Genomic DNA, 18444 nt, shown 5'->3' on the forward strand with positions numbered 1-18444 from the left:
GCATTTTATGAGAGCAGTAGGTCTAAATGCGTGGAGGACCGGCGTGCTTTGTGAGTGGCAGAGATCTTCAGGTCAAGCCATACGCTTCACACCACGTAGCGATATCTCAGTGTGGGAATTCGTAACCACCTGCGGAGGTCACTCCTGCCTGATGTGTGATGATTGATGCGTCTTTGGTGAGCAGCATGTGGGCTACGAAATGTCTTGAGTCAGAAATCAGGAGCAGAGATACTTCTTTTCATACTGGGAACAAGTATTTCTTAACAGTAAGACAGATCAGATCAATGCCAGCCTCTCTGTTTTTAGGTACAGTGACACACTCACAGAAAACTAATTGCAGGTGAAGAAATTCCAGAAGGTAGCAGTGGGGTTTTTTCCAGGAACATAAAAAATTAATGAAAAGCTGGAAATTTTCAGGCCATGGTTAGGGCGGACTATGTAAGAGATGACCAAGTGTGGCAAGATGCTTTCTTGTCTTTGGATTTTATAGCCTAAACTCAAAAGGCCTCATGGAGAACAACCCTCAGAATGAAAAGCAGCTGGGCCTGGCAAAGGATAAATTAAATAAGCGGGGCTTTGAGAAGGGGTTTAAAAGACAACTGGACACGAATGGGGAAAAATGGGAGGATAAGGTGCCATAAAAAGATAATTCAAACCTGAAAAAAAAACCAAAGCAGCTGCAAGTATATCCTGGGGAGAATACAGAAGAAAGGTAGGGTGCAGGAAAAACCGAGAATAGGGACGTGTGGTGAGGAAAAACAAGATGAGGGGTTTGAACTTCACAAAGAACAGAGAGGAAGCCAGTGAGGGGAACCGGGGCTGTGCCCTCACCCATCAGGGCACAGTCCCACAGGGTCTCAGCAGGGCCGGGTGCTGGTAGTGGGGTCCATCGACAGCCCCAGACACAGCCAGGGGATGAACCAGGTCCAGGGCCCACCCAGTCGGAGCAGCAGGAGGCAGGGCTACAACATGGGTCCAAGGTCCACCCAGAAGACGGGGCCAGAGACAGGGCTGGAGACAGGCCCAACTACAGCATAGCCCAGGCGAGGTCTGGGAGCCCAGGACCGAGCTACCTCAAAAACCTGAGCTACCTGAGCTACCTAAAAAAGTGCCGAAGCCGAACGGAGCTTTGCTGAGCGGAGCCGAGCTTTGCTGAGCCGTACCGAGCCGAAGCCCAGCGGAGCTTTGCCGAGCCGTACCGAGCCGAGCCGAGCTGAGCTTTGCCGAGCGGAGCCGAGCTTTGCCGAGCCGTACCGAGCCGAAGCCCAGCGGAGCTTTGCCGAGTGGAGCCGAGCTTTGCCGAGCCGTACCGAGCCGAGCCGAGCTGAGCTTTGCCGAGCGGAGCCGAGCTTCGCCGAGCCGTACCGAGCCGAGCCGAGCTGAGTGGAGGCGGTCGGGCGCAGCGGCATGGGCGGGCAGGGCGGGCAGCGCTGCCTGCGGGCACGGTGCGGCTCCTCCAGCCGCAGGTGATGGTGGGCAGGAGCCGGCCCCTCGGATTTCGGCCGCCATCCGGGTGAGCACATTTTTACCCGGCTGCTCCGCTGCTGGGGTAACGGGCCGGTAGCTTGGAATTAGAGGGTAGGGAAGGCAAGCAGGTGAGATCCCTGTCTAGGGAAGGGGCCACTGACAAGGCGTTTGGGAAAAAGACACGAGCCCTCAGCCTCTGGAGGGGACTTCCGTCAGGCGTGAAGGAAAAATACCCCTTCAAGGAAGATGTTACGTGTCAGCCAGGCAAGTGGACCACCATGCAGAGAGGTATCCAGTACCTGAGGGAATTAGCCGTGCTGGAGGTGATTTATAATGATCCGGATAACGAGCAGTCACCCACAGATCCAGATGAAGTCCAATGCACACAACCCCTGGGGCGGAAGTTTCTACAACACGTACCAGCGTTGTATGCCAACTCATTGGCAGTGATGTCCTGGAAAAAAGGCGAGGGACAAACGGTGGATGAAGTGGCTGGCCGACTCCGGCAATACAAAGGAAGTCTCTCTTCCTCCCGACGGGCCCGTGTCTCGGCTGAACTCCCGTGTCGCGGGAGTTTTTCCTACAAACGTCGCTGTTAGGCTTTTGTGGGGTAAAAAGGGGCATTTTTGATCATCGCTCGGCTAGGTCACTGACCATCGGAGCTTTTCGGTTGTGTCTGTTTGAGAGGTAAAAGGTGGCTGCCAGAAAGGCTCCAGACAGCTATCTATGAGGGTGTTTCCTCCCCCAAACCCCAGAAGAGCCTAACGCTGCTGCTGTTGCATTTCTGTGGCCCTCCAGGAATCCCACTGTGTGTGTAGGGGAGGGATGAAAAAATCTCTGGGAATCTTTGCGTGAAGGGTGCCTGGACCAAGAAAAGGCAAACCTGCTGACATCATCGCAACTGGGGAGAGAAAGGGCTGAGCTACCAGGGCCACTGCCAGCATACCGTCATTAGGCACCAGAGTCAACGTTGACTCGAGAGGCCTGGGCAGAGCCCAGACCCCCCTGAAAGCAGCTGCAAGACCTGCCACGAGGTACAGGCCAACTCCTCTGATGCTTGGGGCTCACGCGGGAACCCAAAGCGCTCCAAGCCCCAAAATGCAGCTGCCTCTGCAGCGCAGCAGCAGCAGCAGCAGCCAGTGCAGAGCAGCGTGGGGAGCTGGAGCAGAGGGAGGGGGCGCCCGGGCCGGGCTCGGCTCATCTCGGCTGGGCTCGGCTCCCCTCGGCTGGGCTGGGCTCGGCTCCCTTCGGCTGGGCTGGGCTCGGCTCCCCTCGGCTGGGCTGGGCTCGGCTCCCTTCGGCTGGGCTGGGCTCGGCTCATCTCGGCTGGGCTGGGCTCGGCTCCCCTCGGCTGGGCTGGGCTCGGCTCCCCTCGGCTGGGCTGGGCTCGGCTCCCCTCGGCTGGGCTGGGCTCGGCTCCCCTCGGCTGGGCTGGGCTCGGCTCATCTCGGCTGGGCTGGGCTCGGCTCCCCTCGGCTGGGCTGGGCTCGGCTCCCCTCGGCTGGGCTGGGCTCGGCTCCCTTCGGCTGGGCTGGGCTCGGCTCCCCTCGGCTGGGCTGGGCTCGGCTCATCTCGGCTGGGCTGGGCTCGGCTCATCTCGGCTGGGCTCGGCTCCCTTCGGCTGGGCTGGGCTCGGCTCCCTTCGGCTGGGCTGGGCTCGGCTCCCCTCGGCTGGGCTGGGCTCGGCTCCCCTCGGCTGGGCTGGGCTCGGCTCCCTTCGGCTGGGCTGGGCTCGGCTCCCTTCGGCTGCGCTGGGCTCGGCTCCCCTCGGCTGGGCTGGGCTCGGCTCATCTCGGCTGGGCTCGGCTCGGCTCCCTTCGGCTGGGCTGGGCTCGGCTCCCCTCGGCTGGGCTGGGCTCGGCTCCCCTCGGCTGGGCTGGGCTCGGCTCCCCTCGGCTGGGCTGGGCTCGGCTCCCCTCGGCTGGGCTGGGCTCGGCTCCCTTCGGCTGGGCTGGGCTCGGCTCCCCTCGGCTGGGCTGGGCTCGGCTCATCTCGGCTGGGCTGGGCTCGGCTCATCTCGGCTGGGCTCGGCTCCCCTCGGCTGGGCTGGGCTCGGCTCCCTTCGGCTGGGCTGGGCTCGGCTCCCTTCGGCTGGGCTGGGCTCGGCTCATCTCGGCTGGGCTCGGCTCATCTCGGCTGGGCTCGGCTCCCTTCGGCTGGGCTGGGCTCGGCTCCCTTCGGCTGGGCTGGGCTCGGCTCATCGCGGCTGGGCTGGGCTCGGCTCATCGCGGCTGGGCTGGGCTCGGCTCCCCTCGGCTGGGCTGGGCTCGGCTCCCTTCGGCTGCGCTGGGCTCGGCTCCCTTCGGCTGCGCTGGGCTCGGCTCATCTCGGCTGGGCTCGGCTCGGCTCCCCTCGGCTGGGCTGGGCTCGGCTCATCTCGGCTGGGCTGGGCTCGGCTCCCTTCGGCTGGGCTGGGCTCGGCCCCCCTCGGCTGGGCTGGGCTCGGCCCCCCTCGGCTGGGCTGGGCTCGGCCCCCCTCGGCTGGGCTGGGCTCGGCTCATCTCGGCTGGGCTGGGCTCGGCTCATCTCGGCTGGGCTGGGCTCGGCTCCCCTCGGCTGGGCTGGGCTCGGCTCCCCTCGGCTGGGCTGGGCTCGGCTCCCTTCGGCTGGGCTGGGCTCGGCTCATCTCGGCTGGGCTGGGCTCGGCTCGGCTGGGCTCGGCTCCCTTCGGCTGGGCTGGGCTCGGCTCCCTTCGGCTGGGCTGGGCTCGGCTCCCTTCGGCTGGGCTGGGCTCGGCTCCCTTCGGCTGGGCTGGGCTCGGCTCATCGCGGCTGGGCTGGGCTCGGCTCATCGCGGCTGGGCTGGGCTCGGCTCATCGCGGCTGGGCTGGGCTCGGCTCCCCTCGGCTGGGCTGGGCTCGGCTCCCTTCGGCTGCGCTGGGCTCGGCTCCCCTCGGCTGGGCTGGGCTCGGCTCATCTCGGCTGGGCTGGGCTCGGCTCCCTTCGGCTGGGCTGGGCTCGGCCCCCCTCGGCTGGGCTGGGCTCGGCCCCCCTCGGCTGGGCTGGGCTCGGCCCCCCTCGGCTGGGCTCGGCTCCCTTCGGCTGGGCTGGGCTCGGCTCCCTTCGGCTGGGCTGGGCTCGGCTCCCTTCGGCTGGGCTGGGCTCGGCTCCCTTCGGCTGGGCTGGGCTCGGCTCCCTTCGGCTGGGCTGGGCTCGGCTCATCTCGGCTGGGCTGGGCTCGGCTCCCCTCGGCTGGGCTGGGCTCGGCTCCCCTCGGCTGGGCTGGGCTCGGCTCCCCTCGGCTGGGCTGGGCTCGGCTCCCCTCGGCTGGGCTGGGCTCGGCTCCCTTCGGCTGGGCTCGGCTCGGCTCATCTCGGCTGGGCTCGGCTCCCCTCGGCTGGGCTGGGCTCGGCTCCCCTCGGCTGGGCTGGGCTCGGCTCCCTTCGGCTGGGCTGGGCTCGGCTCCCTTCGGCTGGGCTGGGCTCGGCTCATCTCGGCTGGGCTGGGCTCGGCTCATCTCGGCTGGGCTCGGCTCCCTTCGGCTGGGCTGGGCTCGGCTCGGCTCATCTCGGCTGGGCTCGGCTCCCTTCGGCTGGGCTCGGCTCGGCTCCCCTCGGCTGGCCTGGGCTCGGCTCATCTCGGCTGGGCTCGGCTCCCCTCGGCTCGGTTCGGCTCATGTCGTTGCGGCGGCGCTCGGCTCCCCTCGGCTCGGTTCGGCTCATGTCGTTGCGGCGGCGCTCGCCTCCCCTCGGCTCCGCTCGGCTCGGTTCGGCTCATCTCGGCTGGGCTCGGCTCCCCTCGGCTCGGTTCGGCTCATGTCGTTTCGGCGGCGCTCGCCTCCCCTCGGCTCCCCTCGGCTCGGTTCGGCTCATGTCGTTGCGGCGGCGCTCGCCTCCCCTCGGCTCCGCTCGGCTCGGTTCGGCTCATCTCGTTTGGGCTCGGCTGCCCTCGGCTCCGCTCCGGCCGCAGCCCCGGCCCGGCCCCGCCTGAGGCAAGGGCGGGCGGCGGGCGCGGCGGGGCCGGTGGCCGTGGCGGGGGCTCCTCCCCGTCCGTGGAGCGGTGGGCTGCCCGGCGGTCGCCAGCGCCGGGGCTGCCCGGGGGCCTCGCAGGCCGGCAGCGGGGCTGAGGCGGCGGCGGCGGTGGCGGCATCTCCCCTCGCGGCAGGCCGGGGCGCCGGGACCCGGCCTTCCCCCCGCAGGCCCGGCCAGCCCCGGCCCCTCCCTGCCGCCCCCGGGGCTGCGGGGGCAGCAGGGGACTGCCTGCCGCTGGTGGCTGTCCGGCGGAGGCCGGCGGGCACCGCGGAGACGTGCGGCTGTGGAGAGAAAGGGGTTTCTGCCGGCTGTCCCCGCGGGGACCCGCAGCCGGCGGGGGTGTCCGTCCCTCCCTCACAGCCTGGCGTCGGTGGCGGGCTGCGACGCAGTCCTGCCCGGGCGTTCTTGGCAGCCCCCGGGGCAAGAGGCCTGTCAAGCTTCAGGGAGGTCGGCAGCGGCGTTTCCAGAGCAGTCGCGTCCCGTTGGCTCTCCTGCTTCCTTCCCTAGGCCGGGAGAAAGGAGGACGTCCTCGAAAGCAGGTACCTGTCGGTCGCCTGAAACCAGGTTTCTTCATGCAGGCAGGCGTGTGTACGGACTTAAAATCGGCAGGTGAGCGTGTTGAAGCTACAGCCTGCGGTTTGGTGCCTGCCGGTAGCAGTGAGTTCCTAGGAGACCCTAAATTCGGACGGGGGGGGCTGCTCTTTTCCTGCCTTCTTTCACTGACCGTGAAAGCGGTCACTTCCGAGGGGCTACTGCGCTTGCACGGGCTGAGCATCGAGTAATGGGAGCTGTAAAAAGCGCTCCTGTTTCACTGCCGCGCGTGGATTTCGTGCTTCAGTGGGAAAAGAGGCTGGTTTTACTGACGGTAGTTTGAAATTTTGCTTCAAGCGTTCAGCTGAGAAGCTCTAGAGCCTTTGTGTGTGAAGCCAGGACTGTTTTTCCCCACGTGCGCCACTTTGTACCTCTCTGCCATTTTATTGCTCCACGACCGAGTCTTGTAAGACCTTTCTATGGTTCTTTGCTACCTGCCCTTCTCCCTGTGTCAGTAATCTTGTAGGATTTGCAAGCTTTCTCACCTTGCTGCTCATGCCCCTTTCCCTGTCACGTCACGCTGTTTTTCTCTTTAACTGCTTGTTGGGCTTCCTAGAAAAGCAGAAAGCCTAATACTGGAGTGAGTGCCTATTGTCATTTTTTAGATGAGACTTTGAAACGTGAGTACAAATACAGATTAAGGGTACCTGTCTTGTTGGCTTAGAGGGAGGTACTAAAACCCTGCTTTCTAATGAAATACTTGAGCAGCCATTTACAAGATTGCTTCCTTTTTGTGACTTTTGGTAAACTCAGTTCTTACCCGTTTGACTTATTTTCAGAACTGGAGCCGAGCGCGTTTGCCATACGAGTAAAGCAAAGCATGGATTTGAAACGATAAGCTACAGAATATTCAGAGACAACAGCATCTGTTTAGTCCTAGGTTCTTAAAGTGGCAAGCATAAAAATGCCTTCAGGTAACTTTTTTTCCCTTTTCACCTGCATCACCTGCATGGAGACATTTGTGATTCCTGCTCATCAAACTTAGCCACGGGATGAGTTTTACCGGGAACCAACACAGGCTTTTCTGACTGTGAAGCTACAAGCTCTAGGGGTGAACTTAGCCTCTCGCAGCTGAACCTGAAGGTTGCCCTGCCTTGTCCTCAAGAGACTCCAGTCCTCTTTTACCTCACATGCTCCTTTGTGCAGAACTCCATGAAGGGCCAACAGTGGGTGCTGACACCTTGACGCTGGCTTCGGTGCGAGTACTTGCCACTCCTCAGCAGTGTCCTTTCTCTGTGCAGATGGCCTTGCAGGCATCTCCCTCTTCTTGAAACAGTGTCATGTTTTTTTCTCGCTACGTCCTCAGAAGGCAGATTTACGACAGGATTGTCCCAGAGGGATTGGCAGTTGCTTTCTAAACCCACTGTTCTCCAGAGAGCTTGTCAGGAGGGCAAGATTCTTCCTCTTGTAGCCCACAAGCTAAAAGGCTGCTCTGACAGAGCTGCTGTTAGGCACACCCTTTAGGTAAGAGGGTCTTCCCTCACCCCCCTGTTCTCCTCCTCTTGGCTGTTGCCCATCCTCCCAGTGCATTTCATCCATTTTCTGGATCCTGATAGCCATTCTGCATTTAATTCAAACCCCTGCCACGCTATTGCCTTCCTGGCCACCTTACCTCTCCAGCTCTTTGGAGAGAGTCTTCTCAAAGGAGGCAAACTCATTCCTCTTGGGGTTGTCCACAAAGGAAGTTGCCTGGTGGTATAAAAGGAACAGCTTCTTCTCCCACTGTTCCTTGGGAGGGGAAGAGTTGCATCAGATGCCCAGGTTTCTGCGTGTTTCTGCATGATGACGTGCTGCCCCCATTTCAGAAACCTTTTGGACCTCTCCACAACTGGCTGAGCCTTTACGCAAATATCGTCTGTGGGCTTGGTGCCTGCTGGCCAGGGCATGCTGCCTGCTTGCTGCTGTAGGACTAGTTTCAAAGGGCCAATCTTTGGGGCATAATTGCTCAGCAGGGATCCCCTGCATGTACAGTGGCCTGCAATTTCAGGTGCTGCTAGCTGCATGGTTACCTTCAGCCTGCCCAGGTAAACTCCTGTATTGAAAGAGCCCTCACCTTGTTGTAAGCCCAAAACTTTCTTTCAGAAGAGGGGTTTTTGACAGGTTTGTTGGATTTTCAAGATAGGAAGGAGACTGTCTGGTAACTCCTCAGGAGCCTTCAGTACAGAACTTCTCTAAAACAAGTAGGCTGATTTGTCTCCAAAACCTGTATCCCTTTTTTTCCCTTCAGCTTACCTTTGCAGGATTAGCGACAGGTCTCTCTACGCGTGCCCTTTCTGGCTTCTTTCCTCAGGTGCTCCAAACACTCTGTTGGTGGGATAAGGGTCATCCTCTGAAAGATGCTTTTTTTTATTCCCCGCTTTGCCATAATTGCTGTCCCCAGAATGCCTCCGCTCCTTGTACAGTGGCTGAATTTCCCAAACATTAGGGTCCTTGGAAGCTGGAGCTCCGGGTTAGCATGTTGGACCCTGAGAAATGATGTGGTAGGTGGCAGACATCACCGTAACCTCCTGTTATGTTAACTGATGTGGGAGGACATGTCCTGAGCTCTTTCCAGGTAATCTGGAACTATGATGAGTGAATCATCAAGTCGGCAAATACCAGTTCAGGTGAGAAGAACCTTCTCCAGAAGAGATGCTTGTGCCACCATGACTCGTACCTGCAATTTGCAGTAGTCAGGGCACTGTTACACTGAGAGGGAGCTCCAGACACAAACTGGTGTCTTTATGAATACCAGACCAGATGTCAGGAGCACCGCATGGAATCCTGAGCAGATGACCTCTCCCTCGTGTGCTTTCTTAGGAGATCAGGGCCAGGTGCTTCTGTGACACGCCTTCCGTTTGGTTTGCTTTCCATTTGTTTTCTTTTGGTATTCAGGATGAGAAGAAAGATCAGGTTTAGGAAAAACCATCTCAGTAGCGCCTGTGCTTTCTCAGGATTCTTCTGGTCATTCCTCCAGGGCTCTTGTTCAGTTTATGAGCAGTGTATGACTTTGGATCCAAATCCAGCTGGTGTTTTAGAGTGCATCTCGAAAAGGGAAGGCTCTCGTTAAAACATGAAGGAAATCTGTCTGCTTAGTACGCGTAGGACTGACTTTACAGCATCGGCAGTCGATTCAGAAGGAGGAGCGTGGGAGTGCTGCAGTTGCATGGCTTTTAAACAGATTGCATTTTCAGCTCTCATCCAAATGCCTTCCAGGCCTGTGATTTTGACAGGAGGCTGTCTGGTCAGGGTGACTGGAGTTGAGCCTGTGCATCTTTCTGCTTACCAAGAGCACCAGTAGAAGTCCAAGGAAGAAAGAACTGGGAGACGCTCAGCCTGTCACTGCAGATAATTTTCCTACCTTAGTTAATGCTCTGAGACTAAACTGCAAAGATCTCTGGCCATCTAAAGTCTGGAATTTCAGGTGAACCTGAGCTTAGTGCAAGAGAAGCACCATCAGGGAGGGATCTATTCTTTGCTTATCTTATCTCTGTGACAGAGTTGTTTCACTTTCTCCTAAAGAAGCTTACGGGGTGGTTTTGTTGTTTGTGGTCCTTTGTATTGCTGATAGCCTTGCGAATGGGTATTCCTGGCTCACCTCTTGCTTCTGGCACTTTTCACTTTTGTCCCTGCCCTGTTACTCTGCTTCCTATGAGTGTGTCTTAGCAGGGCTGATGTCTAGGGGCCTGTATTGTCCAGCGGCTGTTATTTCCCACAGCACCTCTGTCGATGTTTTTTAAAATGTCTGTCTGTGCCGTAGCTGGTGTCCCGCTTTCACTATCTGCTATATTAAAGTCTAGTCAATGAATTCCAGCTTTATGTTAGGCCTGGGAACGTCCTGAGGAGGGAGGGGCAGAAAGATATTGGTGAAGAAGGTCCTCATAGTAGCAGGAAAGAAAATACAGTCACAGAACAAGAGAGCAGACCCTGCCTTTTAGTTCTTCAAGCAAGCAAGCAAAGAAACAAAGATCTCCTGTAGAATAGAATTTTACATGGTGTGAAAGTTCTTGGGTTCCTTTTCCTTTCAGAATTCCTCCAAAGAAGATGAGCGTGAGTTTAGTCCAGCATCCCTTACTGTGGGCTGTAACCGGGTGAGTTTGTGTAAGTAAGGAATTCCTGGCTTGTTTCATTCGAATTGGTCATATGAAGTCAAAAGCCGCAAGGATGACATTGGTAATAGTTTTCCTTTAAAAGTGGTGTTTGGTATTTTCCAGCACGTGAGACTAGGAATTAGAACCACCAAAGAGCAGTAGGTCAGCAATGATTTTGGCTGTAAGCAATTCCCACCCACAGAGCCAGGCTACGTAGCTCTTTCAGAGCCGGGCTGTGAGATGGGAGCCTACCTCCAACCAGTCTGCACTGTGATTGCTTTGAAAGCTCCCAGGCGTGATGTCAGTCAGAGTCTGGACCGACCTCTCGGTTTCAGGGTCTGCCGTTGGGTGTGCAGGGAGTGTGGAGAGAGCGAGCTTGTGTTTTTGTTCTTGCTGCTGTTTCTGACAGGGGCGCCTGTGGGATCGAACCTTGAACAAAGAACAGGAACCGGTCAGGCTGAGGGTGCGGTGCAGCTACTGCAGCAACTGGACCAAACGGTAAACAAAGGAAACGTGGAGTCAGAAGGAAGGGGTCTGTCCAGGTTCTGGAGAAGGTACGAATACTGCAGCTACGAGCAGATGCAGTCCTGGCTCTGTCCGAGGCTGTGCCTGATTCTGGCAGTTCAGGTGATTCTACGTTCTCTTGAAGAATGGGTCCCTCTTTTCTGTGGTTAAACAAAAAAGTCTGCCAAGGCAAAGGAGCATTCAGGGGTGTCCTTTTGTCTTGTGGTAAGGTGCAGCATTCCCAGGAAACGTTCCTCTTCTGGGCTGTCTTTGGGGAAAAAACTCCTCATGGGGGGTTGGGGTTGGGGAGATGGGGGGGTGTTACTGACCTCAGTCACAGCCCTCATAGGATGTGGCTTTTATCAGCTGCGGAGTGCCGTCTCCAGCCCGGTTTCTAAAGGACTTTTACACACTGCCCCTTCTCGAGGGGCCTTCCTGGGAGGGACCTTCAGTCCCCTTAAGGCAAGTATGGCCTTTATTTGCCCGCTTAGCAACTGTGGCCTTTGTAACTGACTCCCAAAGACACCATTTTAAACTGAAATGAAAGTAGCCCCGCCAGCAGTTGCTGGGCATTGCTGACTAAAGGAGTGCTCTAAAGCTGTCGAAACAAGAGTGGTCTGTTCACTGCACAGCCCGTGTTGAACGTTGGCAGTAACTGTTTGATAGGTGGGTTGGTTTTGGAAGGAATAAAACTCCTTGTTAATCATAATGTATGCCAGTCCCCTTAACTATTGAGACTAGACCGTTATGGCACAGGTTGTTCTCTATGTTTCCTCTACTTTTTTGGTCTTCCTCTGTATTATTTTGTGCTGGGGATGTGTCTTTCTGGTGGACAGAAATTACCTTGTTTTTACAATTCTCAGAGAAGTATTTTAGGTACAGCGTGGTGGGGTTTTGTTGTTGTTGTTTCCCCAGCATAATCTTCTCGCCACTACAGCATCTCTTTGTTGGAAAGAACTGACCTGGAAGTACTACTGGTTGTGGAAAGGTAAACTTGTAGCATGAATGTCGGGTTGTATTGTTTCTTTTGTAATTCAGCTTTACACATGGCTTGTCTCCGCTATTAAATGCTTTAAAATGAAATTCTACTTTGTTTACGTTTTCAAATTAACATACTGAAGATGTTGGGTTAGAATGTCTTTTTCTTCACAACCTAGAGGTTTTGGAAAAAAGAGCGACAAGCTTTACGATGTTGATCCTTGAGTGTCATAAATGGGGAATTTTACATTTGAAAATCATTGTATGAGACTCTAATAAAACAAGCATCGGCTTGGCAATGTGTGTTACTTTAATCAGTCTTACCCTGGCAGAAAGCACTCCTTCCCTCCAAGAAGAAGAAGTAGAGGTTTCTCGTCTTGGATGGACTGCTGCCCTATGCTTCACTGACGGGGGTGACTTAATCTCTCTTAAAAGGACTCCTAGTGAGTTTCAACTGATAAGGAAGGATGTGCTAGACCTTGCAAGCCGAGAGTTGCACAAGATATGAACAACTCAGCGTGAAAGGCTCTGTACTGATAAGGAGCAAGGCCAGCGAGCCCTTGTCAGTCGCACAATAGCAGGATGCAGTGGCCAAGGGATACGCGGAGGGGGCCGGGAGAAAGGAGAAGTAATAATGAATTGTGTTGCTTAATTGCTAACCAATCATGAGCTCAGCTTTTGTAATATGTATTAGGTGATTAGCTGTTGTACCAATCAACTTAAGGCACATACTGCTCATTGTTTGTCTAAAGATATAAAAATGACTGTTTTAATCAATAAAGTAGATCCTGACTTGCATCAAGCCGGGTCTCCGTCTCTCAATCGCGGCACTTCACAGCATTAAAAAGGTCAAAATTGGTGAAAATGTTTTGGATTAGCTTTTACCACTCTGCTACAAGTTGTGTAATTATTTATGCCTTTGATAGGTAGTGGGATGAGGCTGGGAGTTAAGATTTCAGACGCGCCTAGGGCATGCTGAGGCAGCTTTTTGCCATCACGCTAGCGCATTTGCAATAAACCGTCATTCTTCAGCCCTCTCCCGAGCTGAGGCACCGTCAGCACCTACACGCACAATGCTGGTCTAACACATAACACTGTGTTACTGGTGGTTACTTTAGCAGTAGCGACGTGTGGCCGTCTGACGGGGTAACGTGTCTGGCAGAATGAGGCGATGTTCTAAAAGAGTCAGATGATAACGCAACACGGGGTCTGTTTGGCTTGTTCCCACCATGATGCACGGATTATCCACCCTATATGCCTCTGTATTCATTCCCGGACTCCCACCAGCAGTGAAAGAATGCTTTCCCTCCAAGAAGAAATGGGGTTGAGAAACTGGTTCCATTTACGGCGTTCTCCTCAGTCCTGTCCCACAAACCGTGGTACAGGCGGAGTGCACCAGGTTTCGGTCCCTTCTGCTGGGGGGCTGTACAATGAGATGGACAGCGGTGAGGACCAGGGAATGGCTAGAGAGTTGACCAGATGGAGAACAAGCCATAAATAAGGGAAGATATCCATGAGTTGATCTTCTTTAGCACTGGTTCTGTCAGGAGCAGGAGGATGTCCCACTTCCCTGATCTTAGATGCAGCTGCCTAAGAAAGGGCCTTTACCCTGCAAGAGCTGGGCTGGCTGAGGCTACAACCTACACACAAAGACATTTTGATGTCTCAGTCCGGAAAATGCCATTACAGAATTACGGGCAAGATGCGCATCCATTTTGGAAAATCATTTTAGACGATAAAGAACATGGGTTAATGAAATCTAAACAAAGATGGTTTTTATTTTAACTGGGATAGGCATTCTTTTAACTTTGAGAAAGCACCTTGTTCTTTAAAGCAGTGGCCGCCTTCTAAAAGGAAAGGGAAAGGTACTTAAAGAAGAACAAGCAGAAACAAGCAAGCTCTTCCCTCTCTTCCCCTTGGCATCCCATAAACCCTGGAAAAAGCCACACGCTTGCTTCTGTTGTCCTAAAAGCGGATTTGGTACACGGTGTGCAAGAGAGCAATCTCACACAGGCGGAAGAGATACTGTTTTATTCTGCGCAGGGTGCTCCGTGGACTTTGCACAAATCAAGCAGGGCGGATTCATCAGTTGTGTCCCTTTTATACGGTAACAATTGCATCTAATTTATTAAACTACTCCTACCTAATACATATTCAAACTATCTGGTGCATGTGCCTAGCATTGTGTAACCCTGACGCATCAGACGCCCTCTCCGCACGCGCGGGGGTCTCGGCTGGCCTTCGGTGGTCTTTTGAGGAGGTGTCCCCTCCTCGCTTTGACCGCTCAGTCGCTCTGTATCGGGTCAGCGGTCCGTTTTCCTGCCAAGAGGGACGCGCCATCCATGAGGAAGAGCAGAAGGGATCGGCACTGGTGCTCCAGGTGAGGTACCGTTAAACAGGAAGACTAGAACCGATCGGACTGGTCTTGGCTAACTGACTAAATTTAAACCAGGACTTTCTCACCTACCACAGGGTTTTCTGTATCTGACAGCACTTCCAGCGGTACCTGGGCTGGTGGCACCGGTCCCGTATTGCTGGCACTGGTGACTGTGGACCTTGATGCTCCTAGCTGCTGAAGTCAGCGTGATCAGGCCGGAGAGCTCGTGGGTGAGGGAAGTCGGAACTGGGAAAGGCTTCTCCGTTTTTCCTCCTCCCGCAGGACATTTTTGTGCTACTTACCCGCTCCCTGCCCAAAAGGGGGATCTCCTCTGCCCCGGTGCTGCTTGTCCTGCTGCTGGCTTTGCTTTATTAGCGATTTACTTTCTTGGGGAGGATAAGTTTGTATGAAAATACTACACAGACACCCGGTGCTCCTCCGATTGATGGTTGCTGTTACGGCTTGTTGGCAATTACAGTTGCACTAGAGAGAGAGAGAGCCACCTCGCTAGATGCACAGTGTCCGTGTCCCTCCCGGACCCCCCCCAACCCCCCCCTCCCCAGGCAATCCGTGGCAGAGCGGAGCGGTGCAGGGGAGGAAGCCCCCACGGCCGTGTGTCGCAGGGGAGGCGAGGGACCCCCCTTTGTCTGCCGCCTCGCCCCCCCCCCCGCCGGGGCAGCTCCCCAGGGCTTTGTGCAGCGTGACGCCGCTGTCAGTCAGTCCCCCCCCGCTGTGAGGGCAGCGCTGTCAGTCAGTCCCGGGGCGGACCAAAGGGGGTCCTCCCGTGCCCCCGCCACAGGGGGGTCGCCGCCAGGACAGAGCCGGCCCCGGCCCCGGCCCCGGCCCCGGCCCCGGCCCCGGCCCCGGCCCCGGCCCAGCCCTGGGGCTCTCCCGCTGCCCTTCCCGGGCACCAGCGCAGCCTGCCGGGACAAGGGGACCCGAGGACGGACGGACGGACGGACGGACGGACGGAGCGGCGGGTGGCTCCCGGCGGAGAGAGCTTCCTCCAGAGGAGAGCCCTCGTCTCCGGGAGCTTCCTTGGAGCAGCCTGGGGCCGCTGCCCGGCTGTCACTGCGGCTGGCAGTCGGTCGCCGAGGCGAGCTGCCCCGGAGCCGGCCCGGCCCGCAGCGGAGCGGAGCGGAGCGGAGCGGAGCGGCAGGTCTCGGCCCGGGGGCCGCGCTGTTGCCGAAATCCGGAATAAAACTCCTTGACGGCAATGAGAAGTTAAGAAGCAGGCACTCCTTTATTGCAGCGCTGGGCACACAGGGGATCACTGCACCTCGTGTGTGCACCTGTCTGGTTTGACCATGCAGGTTAAATACACACCTGTTATACAGATTCGCTAGATGCCTGGGAAATGTCATACATAATCATCAACTGTCCGACAAATCATGAGCATATGTAAATGTCCCTTTACGCAGGCGTGGTGAAGTCTCTGGTGGTCTTCAGGAGCCCTCTGGTGGTCTTCCGTAGTCGTCTTCACTTTGTCCGAGAGTTGACCTCTCTTATGGGATTCTGCGCAGTACGATTTTCGCCATCATGTGTTAGATTGACATAAAAAGGACATTCAATGTTAATTCTTGACTTTAACGTTTCTAGTGATTGGCCCTCAGTCACACCACCTTATCAATATTCTTATACTAAAACATTCATTGGTTAATCTTACTTAATGCCACTAACTGGAACCTTGATCAAAGTGGGGCTTCTAAGCAACAGAACTAAGGTCCACAACGATCTCTCTTAGTTTCTTAGGACAAAACACTACAAACTAACCAATCGGTCGAAGTTTCTATGGTTAACCAATCTTAGACACTACTTATTTCTTATGACTGTATACAGCACATTTTGTACGTTCCTAAGTTTCGACGACTACATTGCGAGCTTCAAACCCCTGTATTCTACAGTCTTCACCTTTTGATCGAACCCACTTTATATAAAATTTTAACTTACCAGATTATTTGTAACAGCGCCACCCCCACCCCTTTCCGAAGCGGCCTGGGGAGCGCCGCGGCCAGAGCGGGCAAAGAGAGCCGGGGGCGGCAGTTGGCGGGGAAGGGCGGCGTGCCCCTGCCCGCTCCAGAGGGGAGTTCGGCCGGGGGAAGGAGCCAGGCGACGGTAGCAGAAAGCCACGTCCTCTGCGCTCGCCAGCAGGGATGTGGCGACCCAGAGAGAGCTCCCACGCAGCCTCAGGGCGTGCCAGAGCCTGGCCCTGGGAAGGGCTGGCAGGAGCGGGACCAGCCCTGAGAGGTGGGACCGAGGGGACGACCTGCTCAGCTCAGCCCAGCTCAGCTCAGCTCAGCTCAGCTCAGCTCAGCTCAGCTCAGCCCAGCTCAGCCCAGCTCAGCTCAGCTCAGCTCAGCTCAGCTCAGCTCAGCCCAGCTCAGCTCAGCTCAGCTCAGCTCAGCCCAGCTCAGCCCAGCTCAGCTCAGCTCAGCCCAGCTCAGCTCAGCTCAGCTCAGCCCAGCTCAGCCCAGCTCAGCCCAGCTCAGCTCAGCTCAGCCCAGCCCGCCGGCAGAGCTCCGGGAGGCAGCAGGAAGGGGAAGGCGCACCCGGGACTCTGAGAGCCTCTGGCTGCTGGAACCGTGCTCTGCCCTCCCCGAGGCAGAAACGGGCGCCAGAAAGCACCCGAGAGCCGGGGGACCCTGGATCCTCCCGCCGCCGGGGGAAAGGAAAGGGAAGGGGAAAGGGAAAGGGAAAAGGAAAAAAGGGAAAGGGAAGGGAAAAAGGAAAAGGAAAGGGAAAGGGAAAGGGAAAAGGAAAGGATAAAAGGAAAGGGAAAAAAGGGAAAAGGAAAGGGAAAGGAAAAAGGAAAGGGAAAAGGAAAGGGAAAAAAGGGAAAAGGAAAGGGAAAAAAGGGAAAAGGAAAGGGAAAAAAGGGAAAAGGAAAGGAAAGGAAAAAAGAAAAAGGAAAAAGAAAAAGGAGGCCAGGCTGGGGGCAGCAGGCAAACCCCCTCCTCACCTTCCCAGGTGCCTCTCAACAAGAGCTGTGAGGCTCCGGAGGTGGAAGGCCAGTCCAGGGAGGATGTGGAGCTCGGGCCAGCTGCGCCAGAGGTGTTGCCACGGTCAGAAAGGCCTACCCCCGTATCACGACCGCCTCCCCGAGGAAGCCAAGACAGCTTAGGGGTGTGGGTGACTCCCTTCTGAGGGGAACAGAGGGGCCGAGATGCTGGACAGAGCCTCCTCTTAGGGAAGTCTGCTGCCTCCCTGGGGCCCAGGTTCAGGGCAGCACTGGGAAACTTCCCAGCCTGGGACAGCCCACGGGCTATTGCCCACTACTGCTCTTCCGCCTGGGTGGCGACGAAGCTGCAATGCGTGGTCCAAGGGCGATCGAAAGAGACTTCGGGGCCTTGGGATGGTTGGGAGGGGAATCTGGAACACGGCTTATTTTTCCCTCTCTCCTTCCAGCTGCGGGCAGCAACACTGGAAGAAAGAGACGGACCCGGTCTGTTAATACGTGGGTCGCGGCTGGTGTCACTGCCAGAGTTTTGGGTTTTTCAATAATGGGGTGGCCGGCACGGCCCCAGGCCTGCTGGTGTCAGATGGGATTCGCCTTTCTCAAAGGGGGAAGGGGGTCTTGGCTCACGAGCTAACGGGGCTCATTGGCAGAGCTTTAACCTACACTCGAAGGGATGTTATGGAGGCACACACAGTCAAATCCAACAGGTGTTAAAGCTCAGCTTTATTCTTTCGTAAAAAGTTAGTTAGAACTCCAGTAACATTTTGTAAACCACAGGCTCAGTGATGTAAGGGGAATTAATACTACACAGCCGACTAAAGAATTTAAAATGATGACTCAAAATGCGCGTATCACTCACCTAAAAGTTGAGGGCTCTCTACCTTGAGGAGTTACCTCGGGCGGCGTCCCGACCCAAGGGGGAGTCCCTGACTGCAGATCCGCTGCTCTTGGGAGGACTGATTCCAAAATGTCCTCCGGCGGGACCCTCTTTACACCCTTGTTGAATCTGATCTGTGATCTCCGGTACTGAAAGCAGAGGTCAAAAGACTGGGAGATGCCTGGGAGTCACAGGTGGATCCCGGAGGGGAGAGCTTCCTCCAAAAAAGAAAAAAACCTCAAGGGTAGCTTACTTGGAGGATTCTGGGGCTGATACCAGAGATCTTAGGTAGGTAAAGCAGAGGACAAAAGCCTCTGGGAGATGACTGGGAGGAGGCTCAGGCAGCTGCCGGAGTTGAGCTGTATCTAAAGGAGAAAAAAAATACCTGGAGTAACTTACTTGGAGGAGTCTGGGGCTGCTACCTGGGATCTCTGGTCCTGAAAGCAGAGGTCAAAAGACTCTGGGAGATACCTGGGAGAAGTCTCAGGTGGCTGGCAGAGTTGAGAGATTTATCTAAAGGAGAAAAAAATATTTTGAGTAACTTACTTGGAGGAGTCTGAGGCAGGTAGCTGCAATCTCCGGTACTGAAAGCAGAGGTCGGAAGACTCTGAGAGATAACTGGGAGGAGTCTTGGGTTGATCCCAGAGGAGACAG

At 56.2% G+C, this 18444-nt stretch overlaps 2 protein-coding genes across 2 annotated transcripts in view; one reads left to right on the top strand and one right to left on the bottom strand.

The window, feature by feature from the left end:
• Positions 1–18444, bottom strand: part of LOC142044564 (membrane-anchored junction protein-like) — a 340098-nt gene that overhangs the window by 268994 nt on the left and 52660 nt on the right.
• The window catches only part of LOC142044522 (uncharacterized), a 34232-nt gene that overhangs the window by 9895 nt on the left and 5893 nt on the right, over positions 1–18444 (top strand). Inside the window, 5 exon segments of the mRNA XM_075057092.1 lie at positions 5945–6046; positions 7175–7230; positions 10036–10098; positions 10508–10596; positions 14521–14689. Of these exon segments, the coding sequence (XP_074913193.1) occupies positions 5945–6046; positions 7175–7230; positions 10036–10098; positions 10508–10596; positions 14521–14689 (479 nt within the window).

This window comes from Buteo buteo, chromosome 24 (genome assembly GCF_964188355.1).
Source record: "Buteo buteo chromosome 24, bButBut1.hap1.1, whole genome shotgun sequence".
NCBI classification, from domain to species: domain Eukaryota; kingdom Metazoa; phylum Chordata; class Aves; order Accipitriformes; family Accipitridae; genus Buteo; species Buteo buteo.